Source organism: Eucalyptus grandis, chromosome 6, assembly GCF_016545825.1.
Source record: "Eucalyptus grandis isolate ANBG69807.140 chromosome 6, ASM1654582v1, whole genome shotgun sequence".
Classification (NCBI taxonomy): domain Eukaryota; kingdom Viridiplantae; phylum Streptophyta; class Magnoliopsida; order Myrtales; family Myrtaceae; genus Eucalyptus; species Eucalyptus grandis.
In genome coordinates this window covers 7,861,883-7,888,509 of record NC_052617.1, presented here as the reverse complement: position 1 = coordinate 7,888,509, position 26,627 = coordinate 7,861,883, and the positions used below count along the sequence as shown (strand labels likewise).

Here is a 26,627-nt window from a genome sequence, read left to right as displayed (position 1 = left end):
ACTTTATCACCACATCACGTTATACAATTTCGATGACACCCTCCAAAGCCAGTTGATTATGTGAGGTTTTTGCACCTCGAATTTCATAAGATTAATGAAAAAAATAATGAATCTTGCAAAGCATCCCATTTAGATTTTTTACCAGATGGAAGATAAATATGAATATAAGGCTAATTGTTACTCTATACCTATAACACCACGATATAATGAATTGAAAGGAGTCTGGAAAAAATTGAATCGGGATTTTGACAGAATACTAAAGAAGCCCCAAAGAACATGCATACAACACTCCTTTTTGTACAATGTGAACTCATTAACAAATGTCAAATAATTTGATCGATTTTCACTCCCTTAATGCATCTAGTTCTTGATGATTTAAAATTTGAATGATGGCGCAAAATCTGCCTGAGTTTTGGTCCTGTCGCATATTAGCTCTCCGATTTTTGCAATATTACATTTTATGTCCTAAAGTTTGAATTTTTGTCTCAAATCGCTAGTTTATATAGCCATTAAGAACTATTTGTGTAGCTCATTCCTTTGATCAAAACAATCTCTCTATCTTTATCACAGTTCTACAACAATCAATGAAATATTCAATTGATGGGTGCCTAACATTTGTTTCGTCCGCAAAATCTCACGATCATTTCTTAATTCGTAGCGGTCATAATGGGGGGATTTAAATAACGGAAAATCCCTCCCTTAATTTCAGAGACATTACTAACAATACCAGCGGAGATACATGCAAGACCGACATATTTCCAAGTTATTTTTTGCCCCACCCTTTGTACCAGTAACAACCCGTACAACTTCTTAATATAAATTAAAGTAACCAATCAACGCATGCTCGAGTCTTGGTCAAGTTACCCTAATGCGATGCATTGGAGGCATTTTACGCAAGCACAGAGTCTCGATTTGGTATTTCTTTTCAAAAGCAACTGAAGATTAAGATAAAAGCACTAATATCAACTCCCAAAAACAAAAATTGAAAATATCCCAAGTATATACCGCACACGACACATGTCTCATCCTCGGGGTAATTAATTAATATAAAAAGCATATGAAAATCTGTCATGAGAAATTTCGTTTGTTCCAGAAAGTCATTGAGATGTCTTTCATGGATTGTGCTTGATGGCCGTGGAAGGGATAGAGAGAATTCTCATTGAAGTGTCGCTAGTTGGTCCAATTTCCAGTTGAGTCCGGAATCAAATGAGTCAATTCTTGCTTCTAGGATGAGAATCGGCCTATCCAGGAATTGATAACTATAGTTTTTTTTTTTTTATCGAAATTGATAACTATAGTTTAAGGAGTGAAGAATTGACTATCGCATTCTTTGTATAAATAGATATAACAATGTCTTCCTTCATAAAGATTGATGATTGAAACTCTAATTTGCAAAGAATTGATCATTCTTCTACACAGAGGGCCTTTTCTCTTGCACGCTCAACTCATTTTGCTGCCTTATTGACCATCCTTGTTTCTTCCCTCTCTTTCCTATTTCTTTCTTCTAATCGTAAGCCCTTTGTACCGGAGAAGTCCCATCTGTTTTGGCACGATATTTTTGCGGTTTTCCTAAAGTCCCTCAGCTTTTATCTTCAAGAAAAAAATATCTCCTCAACTTCCGAGAGCATCATACGAACAGCTCCCAAATTTCATCCTTAAAAAGAACTAATTTGTCATTAGTTAGTTTCGCGTGAGCATATACACATTTGGTGTCCGAGAACTATTGTATTTAATGGCTTTCCCATTCTAATTCAGAGCAAGCCTATATGAAAGCCATAAAAAAAAAACTATTTCCTACTTCTACCAATTATTTTCTCTTTAAAATTTGAAAACAAGAGTATCTTAATCCTAAGTTTAGTATTACGAGGAAAAAAAAGATTTTTAGGTATTTTTGGTGAATTAAAAGTAGAATCTTGAGAATTTACAATGCTAAAACAGACCCGGTCCGCGAGCCGACTCAATTTTACAACTCGCGCCGCCTCTCGCTCGCTGGGTGGGAGGGACTGGGAGCGAGGGAGACCGACTGAAAACAGCCTCCGCTCTGAAGAAACGCCGTAGCAGAGGAAGGAGGAAAATGTTGCCGCAGAGGATGAAGAGGGCCGTCGCCGACAACCCCAAGAAGCTGGCCAACCTGATCGACCTCGTGAACCTGCCCTCGACCGTGCGCGACTTCGTGGGTCAGTCCCAGACCTCCCGCCTCGGCTGCTTCATGCGCGTCTGGTCCTACATCAAGTCCAACAACCTCCAGGTCAGTCACCCCCCGAAGGTTGCGGTCCCTGTCAGCCGAACCGCATGCTCGTGTTGATTCGGTGTGTGGGTGGCTGTCGGGAACGAGTCCCTCGGGTTTATCGTGCTATTCGTGCAGTGAATTGTCAGTTCGGAATTGGCTTCGGGTCTGTTCGTCTAGGGTTTGTCTAGTAGTGAATTCGCTATCTTGGGCACCTGGTGATAAACGTTGAAGTATTTGGAAATGAGTGTTCCGCGTTGGGAGTAGTTTTGGTTAGGGCAGTATTGTCCATGAATTGATCTTAATGAAGTTTGGCCATGCTTGGTAGTTTTTCCTCTCTTGGCGAAACTATTTGCTTCTGAGCAAATGGGGTTTGGTGTCCGGCTGCGGGCAAGAGAATGTTTTTCTGGGGTCGAGCAATTTGCATGTGGCCAATCGGATGTATAGCTTCTTGGCACTGCTTGAATGTTTTGAGAAACTTCATAACGTGTTAATTATTCTTCTGAAATTGCCACTAGTATGTGCTGCTGAGGGAAATTTCATCGAGTTAGATGGTCGTTTTATCTGTTTCTGAAGTCCTGCATGAGTTGATTATGTCTTCACTTGCAGGAGTTGTGCTGTATCGCTTATCTGAAATATGTGTCGTTTGTTTCTGTGAGCAGGATCCTAACAACAAGAACCTGGTGAACTGTGACGAGAAGTTGAAAAGTATATTGTTAGGCAAGCCACAAGTTGAACTCGCTGAGCTTCCAGCCTTGATCCAACTGCACTTTCCGAAAGAGCCCAAATGAGTTAATGAGGTTTATTGTAAAGATCCAAATTGATCACCTGTGTAATTGCCTCCTCTGTGGGCATTTGCCATTTCATTCTGTCAGTGATATTTATGTATGCATGATGAAGTGGCTATATCGGCTTGATTTTGATCATCTGGAAACTGAAGTTCCCTCAATTGGGGGAACTCTTGTTTTCATAGCTAGCCTGACTGAATATGATGACCCCGTTAAGAAACATGCTTTTTGAAGAGGAAATTTTTGTGTTTCTACAAAGACTCCTTGTATTTGTTATCGACTTCCTTGTTAAGTCTCTGCTACTTGTAACTTGAGATTTTCGAGAAAAGATAAATATGAAGCTGAGATGTGCACAGGGTTCAAATCTTTGTTATGCTAGGATCCTGCTATGTGAGTCAATTATGATAGCAACGGCTAAAAGCAAAGCAATTAGTCAGAAACTTCTCTAGTCTAGTTGTGGGGAAATATCTAGGGCTTTATGGATGATAAAACAAATAAAAGTTGAGTTTAATAGATGAAAAGCGGGAATGCATTACAGAATCAACTCTTAAAATGTGCCCAGAATTTACTGATATGATGAATTGCATATGCACCATCTGGGTTCTAGGGATTTAGTGATGTCATTCGATCTTTAATGTGCTTGTAGATGCATTGATATATCTGAGCAATTTTCTTTTTTAGTGGAAGCGATGACTTTGGTGTATTCAATCTCATTGTGATGGCTCACTTGCTGCAAATTGCTTGTTTGTGATAGCAACATGGACCCTTCATGTGTGAAGCAGAGTGAATCCATCTTGTTTCCATGGGCTGCGGTGACAATCTGAGTTGATTTAAAAGCAGATAGTTTCGTTAATAGGTTGATTGGGTGATGTAACTGATCATTGTTGGCATCAGGAGGAAGTCAACTGGCTCACCTTTCTGTTTGTAGATAATCTTGATGGATGTCCAAAGACTCAGCTTACTTGGCAATAAAGGTTGAGGATCTCCCATGAACTTTTCTATGGATGGCCGGTTTTGTGCAGACAAGATTTATGTCTGTATTGACTTGATGCATTCTATTCCGGCGACGTGCAGTGTTTTGCTCATTCGGCCATGTCTGATCAACTTCAGTATGATTAGCTTTTCTCCTGAAGCATTGCAGTAAAGCTGAGACCAATATTAACATGAAGCTCTGCCATGTTTGTGATTCTTGTGGTTATTCTGATTCACAATCTGTTTGAGGTTCGCTAGATCAGCAGGGTAAAAGTTGAAACTTCGTGACTTTGCTTAGCTTCCAGTCTTGAATGGAAAAAGGAGAAGCTGCTTGACCATAGGCAATTACTATTGTGACCAAAGGGGAAGACGAGTTTTATACAAGAAATTTGGTAAAGTTAATTAAATCCATAAGCAGGCCGAAGGCCTATCCATAAGCAGTGGAAGCCTCTGTAGAATGTTTTCCTCAGGTGGAATGTAGAGGTCTGGGGATTAGCAGATCCGTTCATTTCTTCCTCTTTCCCGGGTCCTAAGTCTAGTCCATGATATCGAGATTCCAAACCTAAACAGTTCGTGCCATCGACCACTCATGTCACGTTGACATACCATGTGGGACGGATAGACACCACACTTGGATGATTGATCATCAACTCAATCCTCGATCGTGCAATTAGCATTGAATTCATGCAAGAAATGGATTGGAAAAAGCGGGGGAAACCTTCTAAGGATTGAAGTTTTGTCTGAATGAGTTTGGTGTCTCCCATTCTACATTTGGGTTCATTATCAGGTCCAATTAGAAAAGCGAAATCGAACCAAGTATATGTATGTTCCGAAATTCCAAGTGTCTTGGTCCACTTTGCGGTTGCAACCGAATCTCTTATTTGGTTTTAGTATCTTGTCTGGTTAATTTCACTAGCCAAGCCAAACCAGAACTCAGTTCTTTCTCATTGTAATGAACATCAACAGTCACGGGCCATCTAATCAAATTCGAAAAGTATTCTCGTTGGCCCTTGTCCAGCCAATGAATAGACACAAAAAAAATTATCAATTTGGAATTCTTTTTAGTATTAACTCATGTTAGCCAAGTAAAATAATTAAAGACCGTCATTTTTACATACATTGGCAAATTCTATCTTTCCTTGTTAATTTAATTTAACAGGTTCGACATCATCTCCACCGAAATCTGTCACTTATCCTGCCTATTTCTTTTTTCCGCTTTTTTGAAAAAGTTTATCACTCGCGTTGATTTATTTATTGAGGAGGGAAACCTTAAAAATTTCCAGAAGATATAGTATTTGACATAATGATATTGTATTTTCATAAATTCTCAAAAATACGAATATAATTCGAGTTCTGATGGATAAAGTCCTTTTGTTATACTAATGCATGCAAAATTGACAAAAAGGTTCTGGAGCCTTCTAGCGGAAGCACAGCTAAGAGTCTTGACTCTTGCGTTAGGCTTAGGATATCCAGGTGGCCCATTCGATCTAATACTTTTCTTTGTCCTTCCACGACGCACATTAGAACGACAACGTTTCGCATGAAGAACAAACTCGAACGATGTCCGGTTGGTTTTATTTTCCTTAAACCCTCGAAATTTTCTTGTCGTCCAAGCACCTTCGCTCCCCTCAAAACCCCCCACCGTCTCTTCCCAGAAAGCTCGCAGCTTTGTCCTTCGATCGGAGCCGGCGAAATGCTGCTGTCGAGGATCCTGTCCCGCGCTTCCCGGAGCGCGAGCCGGGCCGCCTCCTTCCTGTCATCTCCTCCGGCCCAGGCGCATCCCCCGCCGCTCGTCTCCGAACGGCGCCGCGCGCTTGCGTGCGGTTCTCCGAGCAAGGTACTCGACAAGAACTCGTCCGCGTCTGCGCTCTTCAACGGTCTTCGAATATTCGGTTCTTCGTGTGGCGTCCTTCAATTTCATTCTATCGTGAGTTTGTTGCGCCTTAGGATTGCAGTCTCCCTCGTGGATTGATTGATTGATTGATTGATTGGAATTGATTTGGAGTTGCGGTTTATGAAGTGGCTAGAGTGCAAACTTGTTGGTTATTGCCTTATTGGGTTTGCGCATTATGATATGGGACTCCGTTGGCTCGCGAGGTTAAACGAATGAACGACTTCTTGTGTGCTTTATGTTAATCGAGCTCTGTTCAGTTGAGCTCAAGCGGTGCCTTATCAACAGAGCTCGAGGCTGTCGCGGTTGAGTTGAGCATTGGGCATTTGATTTTGTTAGTTGGGGTCGAGCGCTGTAGTAATTGTCTCGGCTGAGGTTCGTTTATTGTCCTTGTGTCGATTAGTTGGTGAAAGATCGTACCTTTAGATGGATGGCATATCCAGCATCTGTTTCAACAACTGGTTTGTGACCTCATGCGATCATTCGATGTCCTCTATATTGTTCTATCAGAGGAGGAAAAAAAAAGAAAAAGAAAAGAAAGAATGGGTCTTCTAGGATTCCCTCGAAATAGTTTGATTTCTCCTTCGGTGACATTAATCTTCAGCTACCTGACATTTTTTTCAAGTTCGTTTCACATCTAATCTTGGCTCCGTCAGGTGGTGCCCTCAAATCAGTTCGCCTTCTCTGCTACTCCATTTCAGCGGTATGGAATCTCATCATCTACTTCTCCCGAGCATACAGAGACGGTATCAAATTCCGAGGCCACAAAAGCAAGTGGAAATGCTGAAGATTCGAATCAGTCAGAAGATAGGATTTACATGAATTGAAAAGTGAAAAGAGTGGAATTGAAATAATGTAATTCGATGCTTTATCAAAGTAGCACATATCAATCATCCAAAAAGAAAGAAAAAGAAATAGTGTGCCTTGCCTATAAGGGCCGTGCAAAGCCCTTGGACCTTTAAATTGTCTAATCATGTCATTAAATTTAGGGTTAATACAAAGAAAAACTATAAACTGGTACACCTATGATAAATTTATCTCAAATTAATTTTTTGACAACCGAAAATCTCAAACTGGTATACTTTTGACAAATTTACTCCAAATCGGTATACTTGTAATAAATTTACCATCTATTAGTTTTCATTAAATTTTACTATCAAATTACTAAGTAGGATGATAGGTGATAGTTGACTAGTATACTAGTTTGAGATTTTACTCTCCATTTGTCATAGTTATACAAATTTTGTGTTTTTGTGGTATTAATCCAATTTAACGGATGGTATTTTTGTCAAAATTATACCGGTTTGAGCTTTTTGGCGGTCAAAAATTAATTTTGGATTAATTTATCACAAATATATCGGTTTAGTGTTTTTTGTGGTCATTTGGGATAAATTTGTTACAGGTGTATCAGTTTAGGATTTTTCGTGATATTAACCCTTAAATTTATATAGCTTTTCCAAGAAATGTTTTCAACTCTAAATTTAATTAACGGGAGCTCATTTGTTCATCGAAGTGAGCAAGACTCCGACTTGAAAAGTATCTTTTGCCGTAGTGAGCTATACGAACATAGTTCGCAGGCAATCATCATGTCTCCGGCCTTTAAAATGACTAAGGATCACAGCTATTTCCAAGTCAACGAGGGTCGTAGATTATCGTAAAATCCCTAAATCATAATTGACAGCAAAATCGACACCAAACAACTTCCCTGCAAATTTTTATCAAAGAAAGCTCTTGGATCCGAGCTTCCTCCCATTTTATTATCTAAAAAAAAAATGTGCAAAACAAATAAAGATGTACTTTCGTACGGGATATACCAATTTACATAAATTCACAATCTACGAAGTACGCCCCATTCATTTAATTATTCTTTGAGTCGATCCATTGTTTTGGCACCTTTTCCATCATATATGAGGAAAATATGCCAAATTTTGTGTTTACATAATCGATATGTAAATGTTCAATTAGGTGCCCCAACACCCTCTAAGATCTTATTATATACACATTTAAACAATTTACAGGAATTGGAACGCTTAGTATAATTGACATATTATATCAAGTCACTAATCACGTGAAGATGAGAGAAGATTTCAATAGGTTTTGAAAGTTTTAATTTCATGGTAATGAAGATTTCCTTCATAATCCAATAAAAAGCTTCTTGGCTTCATCATCAGAAGGAATTACTAATTATTGATTAGAAACCTTCCTATGTCTCTTTATTGGCAAATGAGATTTGACTTGCAAAATGGAGCATTATCATCAAGTAATACTTTCTCAACAAAGCGTATTATTTCTAGCTCATTTACAAATACCGATAAAAATTGCAATTAAAAAATTAAAACAGTCAAATTTGTTAATTCTTAAGTAAAGTTGTGAGTGCCTGTGACATTGGGTGTTGTACACGTCTCAAGACATCGCGTGCACAAGACGCTTCAAAAAGATTTTTCCATGGAAAATCTCCATTGCACTAAAATTTTCCACACACAAGAGAGCACCCACATGGAAATTCTGTGTCCCAATAATGCCATTTTAAGAAGACTTTGCTTTGATCTTATAGAGAAGACCCGTGCTTCATGATACAAAAGGAGCTTTATCATTAGTGGAAATGCTAAATTGCAAAATGGAAAGGCATTAGTTCCTCCACCTCCTCTGTTTCCACTTGTTCTTTCATTCCTCCCTTCGCTTTCCTTCACCCCTTTGCCCTCCTAACTAACGCGATGTCATGCTCCATCTTGAAAATGCAATCAAAGCATTTTTAAGATAGTCAAACTCTATCAAATAGACTAGTTATGAGTGCCGTGATAATGGGGTGTCATACACATGGCAAGACATAGCACGCATGAGACGTTTCAAGAAGATTTTTCCATGGAAATTTCTTTGGTACTTTGGTACTAAGAATTTTCCACACCCAAGTGACCCCACCATGGAAATTTTGTGTCTTAATAATGTCATTCTGAGAAGACTTTGACTTTGACCTTCTAGAAAAGACTTGTATTGATCACTTAACAATATTGATAGGCTTTATAAGTGGAAGCACCCCTCCACTACCAATAAACTCACTCGCATTCTAGAGTGACCAATGGCGTTTTACACATTCGAATGGCGCTTTTTCATCCCATTCCAATGCATGTAAAGTAAACCCATTAAAAATTTACACGATTTGAAAAGTGAAAAGGAATTGAGATAATGTAATTATATGTGCTGTCATGTAAAAGACCTCGATGAACTAAAAACAAAAAAAACAAAAGAAGAAGAAGAAGAAGAAATAGTGTACCTTGCCTATATGGGCCATACAAAGTCTTTGGCCCTTCAATTTTGTCTAATCAAGTCATCAAATTTATAAGGCTTTCTAATTCAATCTTTTCGACTCCAAATTTGGTTACTTGCAGCTCGTGTTCAACAAAGTGGGCAAGAATCCAACATGAGAAATATTTTTTGCCGTCATGAACTATCAATTGATCAAAGACTGTAATTTGACCACAAGCAACAAATTTTTTTAGTACGATCGTTTCGCATAAGCTTTCCACGTCGGACTCTTGCCCCCTTCGGTGGACATATTGGCTCCGGTGAAATTAATACTTGTAAGAACTTAGTGTATTTACCCTATTAAAGTAAGCAGCATCACATAGAAGGATGATTTCTTGGACTTAAAGCATCGACACAACCATCAAACACAATGCTCAATCCCTGAATTAAGCTAGACGAACATTCATCATGTCTCAAACCTTAAAAATAATATGGCTCACACTTAAATCCCCAAATCGTGGTTGACAGCCAAATTGACACCAAACACCTTCCCTAGAAAATTTTATCGAAGAGAGGTCTCAGATGCCGACTTCTCCCCATTTTATCGATAATAAAAGACAAAGCAAGGAAAAGATATACATTAATAGCAAGATAGCCCACTTTACGTAAATTCCCGATCTATAAAATGCCCCCATTAACTTAATTATTTTTTGAGTTGATCCATTACTTTGGCACTTTTTCTATCACATACGAGGAAAATATGCCCTATTTTGTGTTTACATAATCAAAACGTAAATGCCCAATTTGGTTCCCCCAAACCCCTTTGTGACCTTACTATATACACGTTTAAACAAATTTACTTGAATTCGGCAAATAAGATTTGACTTGCAAAAGGGAGAACTCTCATTAGGTAATGCTTTCTTGTGAGGCATCGGCAAAGGGTACGACTTTTAGCTTATTTGCAAAAACCGACAAAAACTGCAATTAAAGAATGGTAAACAATCAAATTCGTCAATTCTCAAGTAGAGAGAGCCGTGACTGCCGTGATATGGGGTGTTGTACATGTGGCAAGATATCGGGCACACAAGACGTTCCAAGAAGATTTTTCCATAGAAATTTCTGTGGCACTAAGAATTTTCCGCACACGCAAGAAACCACCACCATAGAAATTATGTGTCTAATTTTCCACACGCAGTAGACCACCATCATGGAAATTTTGTGTCCCAATAACGCCATTTTAAGAAGACTTTGACTTAGAACTTCTAGAGAAGACCCGTGTTGATCACTTCACGATACAAAATGGCTTTATCGTAAGTTGAAGCACCTTCCCATGTCAATAAACTCACTCACATGCTAAATTGCAAAATGGAAATTCATCAATTCCTCAACTTCCTTTGTTTCCACTCATTCTTTCATTCCTCCCTTCGCTTTCCTCCGCCCCCTTTGCCCTCCTGACCAACGCCAAGTCTTGCTCCATTTTAAAAATTCCTTCATTCTTGATAGCATGGCATTGGACTCTTATGATTAGAATGACCATGTCGTGTCTTATCCAAAGACAAGCATCCTTTCCATCACTTATGGGGAAAATGTGCCAAATCTTATGTTTACATAACCAAAAAGTAAATGTTCAATTTAGTGCCCTAACATCTTCTGAGACCTTTTATTACACATTAAAAACAATTTACAATAATCCAACCACCTAGTACAACGAGCACATTAAGGGTGGGTTTGGTTCGACTTTAAAAATGGGTTTTGGATACAATGCAAAGGTCAAAAGCCAAAGCCCTTTGGGAAATACAAATTGTGTTTGGTAAAAACTCATTTGAAAAACAACTTTGGGTGAAGTATTATCTGGTAAAAAAAAAAATTCTCAGAGAGTTTTGACAGTAATTTTTTTTATTAAAAAGAAATCAAACTTTGCGTTGGCCCTGACGAAGGGTTCCAGCCGCCAACAAGCTAGATCTAGTGTCAATAGTTGAGGACACATGACCTCAAGTGACCCCTGGTGAGGGTTGCATGACCCAAGCTAGGGCCACCTGGATCACAAGAGGCCTAGGGTCACACGACCTCGACCCCAGGCAACGAGGTTTGAGTTCTCGCAACCCTAGCCAACCGTTGCTCGAGCAATCGCGCCACCTCAGGCGGCCATCTTGTGGGCCATACGACCTCGCCGGCCGTCCTCACAAAGAAGATGAACAATAACAACGAGGAGTAAAATCAAAAAATTTAAGAATTGGTGCGGATAGTTTTGAAAAAAAAAATTATTTAACCCTATTTAAGTATTCTTTAAATGTTATTTGCAAAGGCTTGCATTTCCTCTAAGGGCTATAGAGGCCAAAAACCTTATGAAAGCTTAACCAAATAAACCATAAGTCATGTAAGAAACCAATCATGTGAAGAATTGACAAGATTTCGGCAGGATTAAAAGTTATAATTTTTTATAGCCAAGTTACGAATTTTTATCATAGAGAATTATTAATTGTTGATAGCCAAGTTACGAATTTTTATCCGTGTTTTTAATGGACGAATCGACATTACAATCACCCTAATTCTCTCTACTAGCAAATGAAATATAAAGAATACGCTCTTGTCGTTCTTTACCTCATTTACAAATACAAAAGAAAAATTGCGATTAAAGAATATAGGAAACTCAAATTCGTAAGTTCTCAAATTGAGTTGCTAGTGCCGTGACATGGAATTTATACTCGTGGCACGACATCGCTTGCAAAGGACGTTTCAAGAAAACTTTTCCTTGGAAATTTTATGGCACTAATTTTTTCAAGCCCAACAAACCTGACCAAGACAATAAATAAATAAAAAATACCAAATATGTAACCTCAGTAATGTCGTTTCATGAAGACTTTGATTTCTACCAAACCGCATATTTTCTTTCCCTTTTCTCGTAATTGTAGTGGTAAAATACTTGACAAGCATTTCTTTTAAATTAAACATCAGCAAGTAATGGAGAGATTAATTTCCAAGAAGAGTTTTCCATTGAAAATTCCATGGCACTAATAATTTTCCACACTCAACTGACCCCACCAAGGCTATTTACCATGGAGATTCTATGACCCTAATCTTTTCATTTTGAGAAGACTTTAACTTTGACCTTTAAGAGAAGGCTCGTGTGATCACTCCACACTACAAAAAGGCTATATAAGTGGAAGCACTCTCCTCCATCACCAATAATCTCAACAGCATGCTAAATTGCAAAATGAAGCAGCATCAGATCCTCCATATCCTCTGTTTCAACTTTTTCTTACATTCCTCCCTTCGATTTGCTTCGTCCCTTTGCCCTCCTAACCAACGTGATGCCTTGCTACATTTTAAGAATTCCTTTGTGCTTGATAAGGAGGCAACAGACTATTGTGATTGGGATGACCATGTCCTATCTTATCCAAAGACAAACTCATGGAACAAGAGCGTGGATTGCTGCTCGTGGGACGGTGTCGCTTGTGACAGTGTCAACGGCAATGTCATCGGTCTCGATCTTACTTGCAGTTGGCTTCATGGCACTCTCCAGTCCTAACAGCTCCCTTCTTCTCCTTCGTCATCTTGAAGCCTCAACCTTTCTGGTAATAACTTTGTTGGCTCACGAATTTCACCAAATCTGAGTGTTTTTGCAACATTGACTCATCTAAATCTCTCTAATTCATACTTTTCGGGTATTGTTCCCCACAAAATCTCTCACCTTTCCAAGTTGGTGTCACTTGATCTCTCTCATAATATATTCGACACATACTCGTCCATTCCACTCAGGTTAGAAAATTTGGTCTTCACATTACTTGTTAAGAATCTAACAGTATTAAGAAAGCTTGTTCTTGATGAAGCAGACATGTCCGCGGTTTCACCGAAGTCCTTTGTGAATTTGTCTTCTTCTTTGATATATCTAAGTGCTGAGTCGTGTTCCTTAAGGGGTATATTTCCAGTTGCTGTTTTTCGATTACCATGTCTCACCACTCTCGATATAGGTTCCAATTATGATTTGTCGGGGATTCTTCCCAAATTCAATTGGACCAGTCCTCTTGAGTCTTTATCTATCCCAGCCACAAAATTTTCAGGAGAAATATCCAATTCAATTGGTAACATGAAGAATTTAATAGATTTAGATCTTAGCAATTGCAAATTCACAGGACACATTCCCTCGTCAATGGGGAATCTCAACCAACTCCAAGTTTTACAGATTGATGGGAATAGCTTTAGCGGGGTGGTAGAGTTTGAAGTATTTACAAAGCTTAAAAATCTCCGAGTGCTTTTTGTTTCTCAAGAACTAAATCTAACCTACAATACATCGGAGTACATATTCCCGAAGCTTGAAATGTTGTGGTTGTTTTCTTGCAACTTGACCGAGTTTCCCTATTTCTTGAATTCATTGAAAAGATTAACATACTTAGACCTCTCTTATAATAGGATTAGTGGGGAGATCCCGATGTGGTTTTGGGGAATAAGCCATGATACATTAGAAATATTAGATCTTTCTTTTAACCTTTTTGGAGGGAGGTATACAACAATTGCCCTGGAAGCGATTGTTGTACATTGACCTTATGAACAACTCATTCCATGGACCACTCCCCAATCCTCCACCTTCTACTTTTTACTTTTCAGCCTCCAACAATGGTTTCAGCGGTGAGATCCCCTCCTCATTTTGCCAATGTAGCTCACTCCAATATTTACATCTATCTAATAGTAATTTTTCTGGGAATATGCCATCATGTTTTGGCAATATAACTAATCTCGAGACTCTAGATTTGAGCAATAATAAATTGCAAGGACCATTACCACGCTCCCTAGTTAAATGCGTGAACTTATCAACATTATATCTCGATCACAACAAGTTCAGTGATATCTTCCCACATTGGCTGGAAGCATCGCAATTGTATGCCCTTGATTTGCGATCGAACAAATTTTATGGTAGGATCAACCTCACTATCTTTGGACTCTCCTTCCCTACTCTTCAAATTTTAGTTATTTCCAACAACAATTTCACTGGAAGGTGGCCCATAGAGTTTTTTTCAAACACATCATTAGCTATCATAGATTTGTCCAACAACAAGTTTGGAGGGCGAATTCCACTTCCATCTCCTATCACATCTTATTATTCCCTTGCAAGTAATAAGATAACCGAAAAGATCCCCTCTTTGATATGCAATGCCACCGAGCTCGAGATCATTGACTTTTCCAACAATGGCTTAACAGGTAGCTTGCCTTGGTGCTTAACAAATTTTAGCACTAATCTATTGGTTTTGAACTTGCGAATGAATTACCTCAATGGCACAATTCCTCAATTTTTTTCCTTTGAGAAGTGGGTTGATGACTCTTGACTTGAGTCGAAATCGATTTGAAGGCACATTGCCCCGATCGCTTGTTGAATGTAGAAATCTAGAAGTTCTGGATCTCAGTCACAATCAGATAAAGGATACATTTCCAAGATGGTTGGGAACACTCCCAGAACTGAAAATTCTCATTTTAAGGTCCAACAATATGAAGGGTCTTTTGGAGATTCCCAGGGGGGCTCACCTCTTTCTCAAGTTACACATTTTGGACCTCTCCAACAACAACTTTAGCGGTCCTTTGCCAATCAACTTGATAATGAACCTCGAAGACATGATGAATGGTGAAAATGTGCAAGACACATCATTGTATATGACACGATCAAGTAGTTCGAGGACATATGAAAATTCGGTGGCCGTGATGATGAAAGGGCTAGAGGTTGAGCTAGTGAGGATCTTGACTTTCCTCACAGTTATTGACCTGTCATGCAACTCTTTCCTAGGGAATATTCCCGAAGTTATTGGACATCTTCACTCTCTCATAGGGCTCAACCTTTCTCATAACCATATTACGGATTCCATCCCACTGACTCTAGGAAATTTGACTAATCTTGAATGGCTTGATCTTTCTTCGAACAAGCTAAGTGGGGTGATTCCTAGAAAATTGGGAGATTTGACTTTCCTTGGATACTTAAACCTGTCGAAGAACCAACTTACCGGTCGAATTCCGCAAGATAAGCAATTGAGCACATTTTCAAGCAACTCGTTTAGTGGGAATTTAGGTTTATGTGGAAGTCCATTGCGAAAAGCATGCCCTGATGATGCTCAGTCTCCTCCACCATCGTCCTCATCAACTTTCAACCTCAAAGGGCATGAGAGTTGGCTCAAACAAAAAACAGTATGGATAGGCTATGCATCGGGAATCGTAATTGGGATTTCGATAGCATACATTGCATTTGAAACGGGAAGGCCCAAATGGCTCACAGGAGGTGTGAGAATGCTAGAGAGAATAGCGGCCGAGTGGATGGAGAAGCCAAAGGGGAAGGCCATCAAATTTCATGGATAATGAAATTGTCTGAGGAGTTGCCTTTGTAAACTAGCATTGTAAATTGAGTTAATAAAGATATTACCAGGATAGCTTGAAATGTCATTTCCCTTACGAAGGCTTGTTTCTAATGTCTTCTCTCCATATTTCTTGGTATAATTGTATATCATTTGAATTGAGAAGATGACTAATATGATCTATCAAGTACACGACTTAAAGAAAAGAAGAAGCAAAGAATAGAAAAAAAAAATGAAGCAAGTGCCATCAACCTTTGCGGAAACCTTTTCCATCTTTTCATGTGCGTAACTTTATATGTCCATGAAGAATTAAAAGTGAAGACTGGCTTTCACTCATTCAGTCAAAGTCGTTAATTGATTAATATGCTGAAGATATGCCTTGAAGGATCAACCCTGAAATCTATGTATAGGATCAACTATTTTTTCTATTCAAAGAGTAAGTCTTTGGGTGGAACGTCCTTAATAATATGTTTCATTATCAACGTGGGACATTTGTGTGAGCAGTGGGTCCTGTCAATTTAAAAAGTTATATGAATAGTCGAAGGTCAACTGAATTCCCCGATCTCTATAGCGTAAAGTTTATGCTAAAACTTGGTCTTCAAAACAATAAACTTATAGAAACATCTTCGGCCATGCTCTTTATGAGTGAAAACTAATTACCATAAATTTCCTTTCTTCCCATGCTTTCTTTGAACATAGGCCTCTTGCTGAGCCCAGTCCATGCGCAAGTTGGGCCCGCCATCCCGTTCACTATTCACTCTAAGGCATTATTTCACTCTCGGGGTTTTTTCCTTATTTTATGGTTGGGCCGTATATTTTTTCCTTTTCTTTCTTTTAATAATTGGGAAGTCTCTTATTTTGCTCCCATCTCATCTTAGTATAGTATAGCGTATCTTAGTATATAAGTGGTGTTGGAATTTCTCTTGCAAATTTCATTTCAAGCTAGTAGTTTTGACATGCGCGTTTGATCCGATGGAGTGGTTTGTGGTCAGCTTAGCTTATATTTTGAGGCTAAATGTTCACATAATGGTTTTTGCCCACAAAAACTTAGGATAATCAAGACAACCGAAATTATAATTTATAGCAACTACTCCTGCACAAGAAGTAATCCCGATTCGAAAATACCATAATGTTTAACAGAGAGATCAATTTTTATGATGTGTACAACTAGTGTATTAGTAATTTAAAATTTGTTTATTAAATTTTCTCAATAAATATAAATGAATACGAATCATTTTTTGTAGTGATGGTGTCGGGAGACAACTACAATGATGGAGGATAAGGTGAGGAAGGGGAGGGTGGTGGTGCTGGGCCCGATTGGGGGAGGAACAGCTGGCCCCGCTAAAGGCAAAAAACCCACCACCAAATCATGGCCGAATTGGTGTGGATCCTCCACCTCTTTCCCCTTTTCCCATATTGGAAAATCGTTTCTCTCTTATCTTTTCAATTTCTGGAAAAACAAAATAGAAAAAGATTAAAGAATTGAAAGATTTGACCGACCCGAACCTCCCCAACGCTGCTGCGTGCTGCGTACACCTTATCATCCCGCGCTTCTTCATCAAAAGCCGAGAAAACAAGAAGAAAAAAAGAAGGAAAAAGAGAGAGAGAAAGGAAGGAAAGGGAGGGGCAGTACTTGTGTGGCTGCGATTCGCGGTGATGGCATGGGAGTATGGCGAATTCGTGGGGGATTTGTTAGGGTTTTTCAAGTGCGCCGCGATGCTCAAGAAATAAAGTTCAACCCTTAATTTTATGTTGATCATTTATAATTCCATTGGAAACAGAGCATAACCTTTCTATTGAACAAGAAATTTAACGGATGCATGATACTTTATCACCACATCACGTTATACAATTTCGATGACACCCTCCAAAGCCAGTTGATTATGTGAGGTTTTGCACCTCGAATTTCATAAGATTAATGAAAAAAATAATGAATCTTGCAAAGCATCCCATTTAGATTTTTTTACCAGATGGAAGATAAATATGAATATAAGGCTAATTGTTACTCTATACCTATAACACCACGATATAATGAATTGAAAGGAGTCTGGAAAAAAATTGAATCGGGATTTTGACAGAATACTAAAGAAGCCCCAAAGAACATGCATACAACACTCCTTTTTGTACAATGTGAACTCATTAACAAATGTCAAATAATTTGATCGATTTTCACTCCCTTAATGCATCTAGTTCTTGATGATTTAAAATTTGAATGATGGCGCAAAATCTGCCTGAGTTTTGGTCCTGTCGCATATTAGCTCTCCGATTTTTGCAATATTACATTTTATGTCCTAAAGTTTGAATTTTTGTCTCAAATCGCTAGTTTATATAGCCATTAAGAACTATTTGTGTAGCTCATTCCTTTGATCAAAACAATCTCTCTATCTTTATCACAGTTCTACAACAATCAATGAAATATTCAATTGATGGGTGCCTAACATTTGTTTCGTCCGCAAAATCTCACGATCATTTCTTAATTCGTAGCGGTCATAATGGGGGGATTTAAATAACGGAAAATCCCTCCCTTAATTTCAGAGACATTACTAACAATACCAGCGGAGATACATGCAAGACCGACATATTTCCAAGTTATTTTTGCCCCACCCTTTGTACCAGTAACAACCCGTACAACTTCTTAATATAAATTAAAGTAACCAATCAACGCATGCTCGAGTCTTGGTCAAGTTACCCTAATGCGATGCATTGGAGGCATTTTACGCAAGCACAGAGTCTCGATTTGGTATTTCTTTTCAAAAGCAACTGAAGATTAAGATAAAAGCACTAATATCAACTCCCAAAAACAAAAATTGAAAATATCCCAAGTATATACCACACGACACATGTCTCATCCTCGGGGTAATTAATTAATATAAAAAGCATATGAAAATCTGTCATGAGAAATTTCGTTTGTTCCAGAAAGTCATTGAGATGTCTTTCATGGATTGTGCTTGATGGCCGTGGAAGGGATAGAGAGAATTCTCATTGAAGTGTCGCTAGTTGGTCCAATTTCCAGTTGAGTCCGGAATCAAATGAGTCAATTCTTGCTTCTAGGATGAGAATCGGCCTATCCAGGAATTGATAACTATAGTTTTTTTTTTTTTTTTATCGAAATTGATAACTATAGTTTAAGGAGTGAAGAATTGACTATCGCATTCTTTGTATAAATAGATATAACAATGTCTTCCTTCATAAAGATTGATGATTGAAACTCTAATTTGCAAAGAATTGATCATTCTTCTTACACAGAGGGCCTTTTCTCTTGCACGCTCAACTCATTTTGCTGCCTTATTGACCATCCTTGTTTCTTCCCTCTCTTTCCTATTTCTTTCTTCTAATCGTAAGCCCTTTGTACCGGAGAAGTCCCATCTGTTTTGGCACGATATTTTTGCGGTTTTCCTTAAGTCCCTCAGCTCTTATCTCCGAGAAAAAAATATCTCCTCAACTTCCGAGAGCGTCGTACGAACAGCTCCCAAATTTCATCCTTAAAAGGAACTAATTTGTCGTTAGTTAGTTTCGCATGAGCATATACACATTTGGTGTCCGAGAACTGTTGTATTTAATGGCTTTCCCATTCTAATTCAGGGCAAGCCTATATGAAAGCCATAAAAAAACTATTTCCTACTTCTACCAATTATTTTCTTTAAAATTTGAAAACGAGAATATCTTAATCCTAAGTTCAGTATTACGAGGAAAAAAAAGATTTTTAGGTATTTTTGGTGAATTAAAAGTAGAATCTTGAGAATTTACAATGCTAAAACAGACCCAGAGCCGGCTCAATTTTACAACTCGCGCCGCCTCTCGCTCGCTGCGTGGGAGGGACTGGGAGCGAGGGAGACCGACTGAAAACAGCCTCCGCTCTGAAGAAACGCCGTCGCAGAGGAAGGAGGAAAATGTTGCCGCAGAGGATGAAGAGGGCCGTCGCCGACAACCCCAAGAAGCTGGCCAACCTGATCGACCTTGTGAACCTGCCCTCGACCGTGCGCGACTTCGTGGGTCAGTCCCAGACCTCCCGCCTCGGCTGCTTCATGCGCGTCTGGTCCTACATCAAGTCCAACAACCTCCAGGTCAGCCGCTCCACGTAGGTCGCGGTCTCTGTTAGCCGAACCGCATGGTAGTGTTAATTCGGTGTTTCGGTACGAGTTCCTCGGGTTTGTCGTGCGATTCGTGCAGTGAATTGTAAGTTAGGAAATGGGTTCGGGTCTGTTCGTCTAGGGTTTGTGGAGTGGTGAATTCGCTATCTTGGGCACCTGGTTGATGAACATTGAAGTGTTTGGAAACGAGTGTTCCGGGTTGCGAGTAGTTTTGGTTAGGGCAGTAGTGTCCATAAATTGATCTTAATGAAGTTTGGCTATGCTTGATAGTTTTTCCTCTCTTGGGCGAAACTATTTGCTTGTGAGCAAGTGGGGTTTGGTGTCCGGCTGCGGGCAAGTGAATGTTTTTCTGGGGTCGAGCAATTTGCATGTGGCCAATCGGATGTGTAGCTTCTTGGCACTGCTTGAATGTTTTGAGAAACTTCATAACGTGTTAATTATTCTGCTGAAATTGCTGCTAGTATGTGCTGCTGAGTGAAATTTCATCGAGTTAGATGGTCGTTTTATCTGTTTCTGAAGTCCTGCATGAGTTGATTATGTCTTCACTTGCAGGAGTTGTGCTGTATCGCTTATCTGAAATATGTGTCGTTTGTTTCTGTGAGCAGGATCCTAGCAATAAAAACCTGGGGAACTGTGATGAGAAGTTGAAAAGTATATTGTTAGGCAAGCCACAAGTCGAACTCGCTGAGCTTCCAGCCTTGATCAAACTGCACTTTCCGAAAGAGCCCAAATGAGTTAATGAGGTTTATTGTAAAGATCCATAATGATCACCTGTGTAATCGCCTCCTCTGGGGGCATTTGCCATTTCATTCTGTCAGTGATATTTATGAAGTGGCTATATCTTCCAATTGGCTTGATTTTGATCATCTGGAAACTGAAGTTCCCTTAATTGGGGGAACTCTTGTTTTCATAGCTAGCTTGACTGAATATGATGGCCCTGTTAAGAAACATGCTTTTTGAAGAGGAAATTTTTGTGTTTCTATGAAGACTCCTTGTATTTGTTATTGACTTCCTTGTTAAGTCTCTGCTACTTATAACTTGAGATTTTCGAGAAAAGATAAATATGAAGCTGAGATGTGCACAGGGTTCAAATCTTTGTTATGCTAGGATCCTGCTATGTGAGTCAATTATGATAGCAATGGCTAAAAGCAAAGCAATTAGTCAGAAACTTCTCTAGTCTAGTTGTGGGGAAATATCTAGGGCTTTATGGATGATAAAACAAATAAAAGTTGAGTTTAATAGCTGAAAAGTGGGAATGCATTACAGAATCAACTCTTAAAATGTGCCCAGAATTGACTGATATGATGAATTGCATATGCACCATCTGGGTTCTAGGGATTTAGTGATGTCATTCGATCTTTAATGTGCTTGTAGATGCATTGATATATCTGAGCAATTTTCTTTTTTAGTGGAAGCAATGACTTTGGTGTATTCAATCTCCTCATGATGGCTCACTGCAAATTGCTTGTTTGTGATAGCAACATGGACCCTTCATGTGTGAAGCAGAGTGAATCCATCTCATTTCCATGGGCTGCGGTGGCAATCTGAGTTGATTTAAAAGCAGATAGTTTCATTAATAGGTTGATTGGGTGATGTAACTGAGCATTGTTGGCATCAGGACGAAGTCAACTGGCTCACCTTTCTGTTTGTAGATAATCTTGATGGATGTCCAAAGACTCAGCTTACTTGGCAATAAAGGTTGAGGATCTCTCATGAATTTTTCTATGGATGGCCGGTTTGTGCAGACAAGATTTATGTCTGTATTGACTTGACGCATGCCATGCAGTGTTTGGCTCATTCAGCCATGTCTGATCAATTTCAGTATGATTAGCTTTTCTCCTGAAGCATTGCAGTAAAGCTGAGACCAATATTAACATGAAGCTCTGCCATGTTTGTGATTCTTGTGGTTATTCTGATTCACAATCTGTTCGAGGTTCACTAGATCAGCAGGGTAAAAGTTGAAACTTCGTGACTTTGCTTAGCTTCCAGTCTTGAATGGAAAAAGGAGAAGCTGCTTGACCATAGGCAATTACTATTGTGACCAAAGGGGAAGAAGAGTTTTATACAACAAAGTAGTAAAGTCAATTAAATCCATAAGCAGGCCGAAGGCCTATCCATAAGCAGTGGAAGCCTCTGTTGAATCGTTTCCTCAAGTGGAATATAGAGGTCTGGGGATTAGCAGATCCATTCATTTCTTCCTCTTTCCCGGGTCCTAAGTCTAGTCCATGATATCGAGATTCCAAACCTAAACAGTTCGTGCCATTGACCACTCATGTCACGTTGACATACCATGTGGGACGGATCGACACCTTACTTGGATATGATTGATCATCAACTCAATCCTCGATCGTGCAATTACAATTGAATTCATGCAAGAAATGGATTGGAAAAAGCGGGGGAAACCGTCTAAGGATTGAAGTTTTGTCCGAATGAGTTTGGTGTCTCCCATTCTACATTTGGGTTCATTATCAGGTCCAATTAGAAAGCGAAATCGAACCAAGTATATGTATGTTCCGAAATTCCAAGTGTCTTGGTCCACTTTGCGGGTGCAACCGAATCCCTTATTTGGTTTTAGTATTTTGTCTGGTTAATTTCACTAGCCAAGCCAAACCAAAACTCAGTTCTTTGTCATTGTAATGAACATCAACAGTCACGGGCCATCTAATCAAATTCGAAGAGTATTCTCGTTGGCCCTTGTTCAGCCAATGAATAGACACCAAAAAAAAAAAAAAATTATCAGTTTGGAATTTTTTTTTTAGTATCAACCCATGTTAACAAAATAAATAGTTAAAGACCGTCATTTCCAATACATTGGCAAATTCTATCTTTCCTTGTTAATTCAATTTAACGGGTTTAACATGACCTCCACAGAAATCTGTCACTTATCGTGCATTTTTCTGTTTTCGCTTTTCTAAAAAATCTTGTTTCGTGTTGATTTATTTATTTATTGAGGTGGGAAACGTAAAAAAAATTCAAAAGATATGGTATCCGACATAATGACGTGAATATTGTAATTTCATAAATTCTCGAAAATACGAATAATCATTTGAGTTCTCATGGAAAAAGTCATTTTGCTATATTAATGCATGCAAAATTGACAAAAAGGTTCTGGCGCCTTCTAGCGGAAGCACAGCTAACAGTCTTGCGTTAGAACGACAACGTTTCGCATGAAGAACAGGCTCCAAGTGGCTATTCGATCTAATACTTTTCTTTGTCCTTCCACAACGCAAATTAGAACGACAACGTTTCGCATGAAGAACAAGCTCGAACGATGTCCAGTTGGTTTTATTTTCCTTAAACCCTCCAAATTTTCTTGTCGTCCAAGCACGTTCGCTCCCCTCAAAAACCCCCCACCGTCTCTTCCGATTCCGACACCGCCCGTTCCCCAGAAAGCTCGCAGCTTTGTACTTCAATCGGAGCCGGCGAAATGCTGCTGTCGAGGATTCTGTCCCGCGCTTCCCGGAGCGCGAGCCGGGCCGCCTCCCTCCTGTCATCTCCTCCGGCCCAGGCGCATCCCCCGCCGCTCGTCTCCGAACGGCGCCGGGCGCTTGCGTGCGGTTCTCCGAGCAAGGTACTCGACAAGAACTCGTCCGCGTCTGCGGTCTTCAACGGTCTTCGAATATTCGGTTCTTCGTGTGGCGTCCTTCAATTTCATTCTATCGTGAGTTTGTTGCGCCTTAGGATTTCAGTCTCCCTCGTGGATTGATTGATTGATTGATTGATTGATTGGAATTGATTTGGAGTTGCGGTTTATGAAGTGGCTAGAGTGCAAACTTGTTGGTTATTGCCTTATTGGGTCTGCGCATTTATGATATGGGACTCGCATTATGTTGGGCTCGTTGGCTCGAGGTTAAACGAATGAACGACTTCTTGTGTGCTTTATGTTAATCGAGCTCTGTTCAGTTGAGCTCAAGCGGTGCCTTATCAACAGAGCTCGATGCTGTCGCGGTTGAGTTGAGCATTGGGCATTTGATTTTGTTAGTTGGGGTCGAGCGCTGTAGTAATTGTCTCGGCTGAGGTTTGGTTATTGTCCTTGTGTCGATTAGTTGGTGAAAGATCGTACCTTTAGATGGATGGCATTCCCAGCATCTGTTTCAACAACTGGTTTGTGACCTCATGCGATCATTCGATGTCCTCTATATTGTTCTATCGGAGAAGAAAAAAAAAAAAAAGAATGGGTCTTCTAGGATTCCCTCGAAATAGTTTGATTTCTCCTTCGGTGATATTAATCTTCAGCTACCTGACATTTTTTTCAAGTTCGTTTCACATCTAATCTTGGCTCCATCAGGTGGTGCCCTCAAATCAGTTCGCCTTCCATGCTACTCCATTTCAGCGGTATGGAATCTCATCATCTGCTTCTCCTGAGCATATAGAGACGGTATCAAATTCCGAGGCCACAAAAGCAAGTGGAAATGCTGAAGATTCGAATCAGTCAGGAGATAGGAGTGCTGGAGAGTTGGCCCCTGAAGCTAATAAGACGAGGAGAAAAGCTCCAAAAAGGACAGCCTTTTCAGATTCAGAATCGGAGGGTGAGAAGGAACTATCTATGGATGACTTGGCAAAACTTGTGGCAGAGAAGGAAGAACTTCTGAAGTCGAAGCACAAAGAGATTGAAAAAATGCAAGATAAAGTCCTTCGAAGTTATGCTGAGATGGAGAATGTGATGGACAGAACCAGGCGGCAAGCTGAGAATTCCAAGAAATACGCTGTACAGGTATGGTATACATGGTCATTGTTATAGACTTCATGTTTCACTATTTTATCATAAAAAGTACTCAGTAAGTTTCATTTCAAATTGTCTGCAGAATTTCGCTAAAAGTTTATTGGACGTTGCAGACAATTTGGGGAGAGCATCCTCGGTTGTCAAAGAAAGCTTCTCTAAGATTGATTCAAAGGATAGTGACGGAGCAGCGCCTCTCCTAAAAACACTTCTAGAAGGGGTTGACATGACGGAGAAGCAGCTTGTTGAGGTAGGCTTTTCGTTCTTTTGCGAGGGGTTTCATCACAAAGCACCCCAACTGCACATCGTCCAGGCTTCTGTGTGATTTATCTGAAATGGCAACTTCACTACCCAACATGACCTGTACTACTTCCACAGCAATCTCAGGTTTATATGTGTATCTGAGGTTTATATATCTTTTCTTCCAGGTATTTAAGAAACATGGCATAGAAAAATATGATCCTACAAATGAGCCGTTTGATCCACATAGGCATAATGCAGTATTCCAGATGCCAGACAGTTCTAAGCCCCCAGGCACTGTTGCTGTTGTGCTAAAGGTATATTTTTAATTGCATATCGCTCTTTATATGTAGTGTTACTTCTAATTGATAAACTATTTCCAGATTTTTTCCTGGATTTTGCATTTCTTTCTGCTCTTCTTCCTGCCCCAAATCCACCCAATGCATGTCATCTCACATACATACATACAGGCTGAAACAGGGAAAGAAGAGAGGTAGAAGTTTCATAGAAGGGACTGAAAAGCCAAATAAAAGATGACCTTTTCCCATCTGTTTGTTTCGAATGAAAGAAAAAGTCTGATGTCTCTTGAACTATAATTTTACTGCATTATATGACTGGTTTCAGTTATTTCGCCCAAAGGAGCAGCAAATAAGGTGTCATTTCTTAGCTTTCCTAATCTTATGAGATGCCCTACTCCATACTCACTATAATTCTGGAATAATGAGCAAAAACCTGGAATTTGTCATGAAAGGTTTCAGAGTTGACCTAGAAACACCCTCAACCTAAAAACCCACTGAAAACTCACTGGACTATGTCAAGTTTAATTTGCAATGCGTTAAGCCTCTGTGTTCGTAAACTGTGAGTTACAAGCCTAAATTGGTCAATGCTGAAGTAATAATCACTGCATTTTCTCACTGGCATCTTTGGTGGACTGTAGTTTGGCCCTATGTAGCCTAAGATGTATGGATTCTCTCTGAATTTACAATACAAAGCTAAACCGTGGTTTTGTGCAAGGATTATGCAATCATCATAGCAAATGCAGAATTATGTCTGACTACATATATGGTGCTATTATTTAAATTCCTCCCTGTTGTTGTTTCAACCGTCTCAAGGGGCATAGTTTTGGCCAGACCTAGCTTATTATCTTTAATGTGTCCATATCTGACACCTAGGTAGCTTCGTTCTAGGTATAGACTCTCCTGTTCTTGGTTGGGGCTGAATTGGTTTCTCCTCATGTTTTGCAGCAGTAAACTGTTTTCTAGTTTAGGATTATGCAGGAGACACTTGCCATTGCCTTGAGCCTTGTATTTGTTGTATAATGGCTCTTTTCTATCGTATCTGGTTAGGTTGCCTAAGTAGTTATTCAGATTTTCTTTCATGTTGGGAAGGTTTGGTTTTAAAGAGGGAGATAAAGCTGAAGTGAGACTCAGCTCTGTCAAGTTGCTGTTTTAATTTTGAAATATTTTCTTGCACTGTGCTGCAGGCTGGTTACATGCTCTACGACCGAGTTCTTCGTCCTGCAGAGGTCGGTGTGACTCAAGCGGTGGAAAATGATGCAACCGAGGCCAATACAGCTGAGAAAGGCTCTTAAGCTGCTGCAATTGGGGTTTGTAGTTTAACAGGGAGCCCTTATCAATGTGGAGACACTTAATTACATCATATCTGGAGCTTTCTCCTGATCGTTAGAGGAGAACTAACTTATAGGATGATCTTGAATACAGCGCAGAGGACGTCGATTCATCTTTTCCGGTTTACTTGTGGGATTACATATTTCACTTTGGATATGTACAAGGATATGATGGCACTTTCATGCCTTAAAGTTTTGATCCTTGTTCGGTCAATAATCAAATTACGATGTGTTCCAAGTGTGCTTGTGATGTATCGTCTTGAAGGTTAATAGGAAAAGAATCGTCTATGGACCCAAACGGAGAAGAAGGAAACCGTAAAATGTAGCTTTGCTTTACTGGGTGGTCGGTCATCGATCTGTAGGTAACAGATAATGACTCGTCCTCCTCTCTCATTTATATCGGATCAGAAGCTTGTGTGATTGAATCACACAAAGCGCAACTTACTCGTGCAATGCACTAGTTCACCTGCGTCGATTTCGTGTGAAACTTGTGAAA

At 39.5% G+C, this 26,627-nt stretch overlaps 3 protein-coding genes across 5 annotated transcripts; all 3 read left to right on the top strand.

Moving 5' to 3' along the window:
* Window positions 1-1,957: 1,957 nt before the first annotated feature.
* Window positions 1,958-20,636, top strand: LOC104448185 (upstream activation factor subunit UAF30). 2 transcript variants are annotated; one of them, XR_005552123.1, is made up of 3 exons: window positions 1,958-2,248; window positions 2,890-3,126; window positions 20,376-20,636. XR_005552123.1 is itself a non-coding variant. In XM_010061978.3 (2 exons), exons 1-2 carry the CDS (start codon window positions 2,075-2,077, stop codon window positions 3,016-3,018), a joined length of 303 nt encoding a protein of 100 aa, XP_010060280.2. In that variant the 5' UTR covers window positions 1,958-2,074; the 3' UTR covers window positions 3,019-3,381. The 2 variants fall into 2 exon arrangements, 1 of the variants encoding a protein (XP_010060280.2); XM_010061978.3 differs by lacking the exon at window positions 20,376-20,636 and having other exon boundaries at window positions 2,890-3,381.
* LOC104448183 (grpE protein homolog 2, mitochondrial) lies at window positions 5,588-26,528 on the top strand. Of its 2 annotated transcripts, none has more exons than XM_039315400.1 (5): window positions 5,588-5,824; window positions 23,833-24,258; window positions 24,350-24,514; window positions 24,693-24,821; window positions 25,988-26,215. In XM_039315400.1, exons 1-5 carry the CDS (start codon window positions 5,681-5,683, stop codon window positions 26,093-26,095), a joined length of 972 nt encoding a protein of 323 aa, XP_039171334.1. In that variant the 5' UTR covers window positions 5,588-5,680; the 3' UTR covers window positions 26,096-26,215. The 2 variants fall into 2 exon arrangements, with proteins under 2 accessions (XP_039171334.1, XP_010060278.2); XM_010061976.3 differs by lacking the exon at window positions 5,588-5,824 and adding an exon at window positions 22,828-23,115 and having other exon boundaries at window positions 25,988-26,528.
* Window positions 19,236-20,367, top strand: LOC120294807 (upstream activation factor subunit UAF30-like). The gene is made up of 2 exons (XM_039315401.1): window positions 19,236-19,517; window positions 20,150-20,367. Exons 1-2 carry the CDS (start codon window positions 19,344-19,346, stop codon window positions 20,276-20,278), a joined length of 303 nt encoding a protein of 100 aa, XP_039171335.1. The 5' UTR covers window positions 19,236-19,343; the 3' UTR covers window positions 20,279-20,367.
* Window positions 26,529-26,627: the final 99 nt, after the last annotated feature.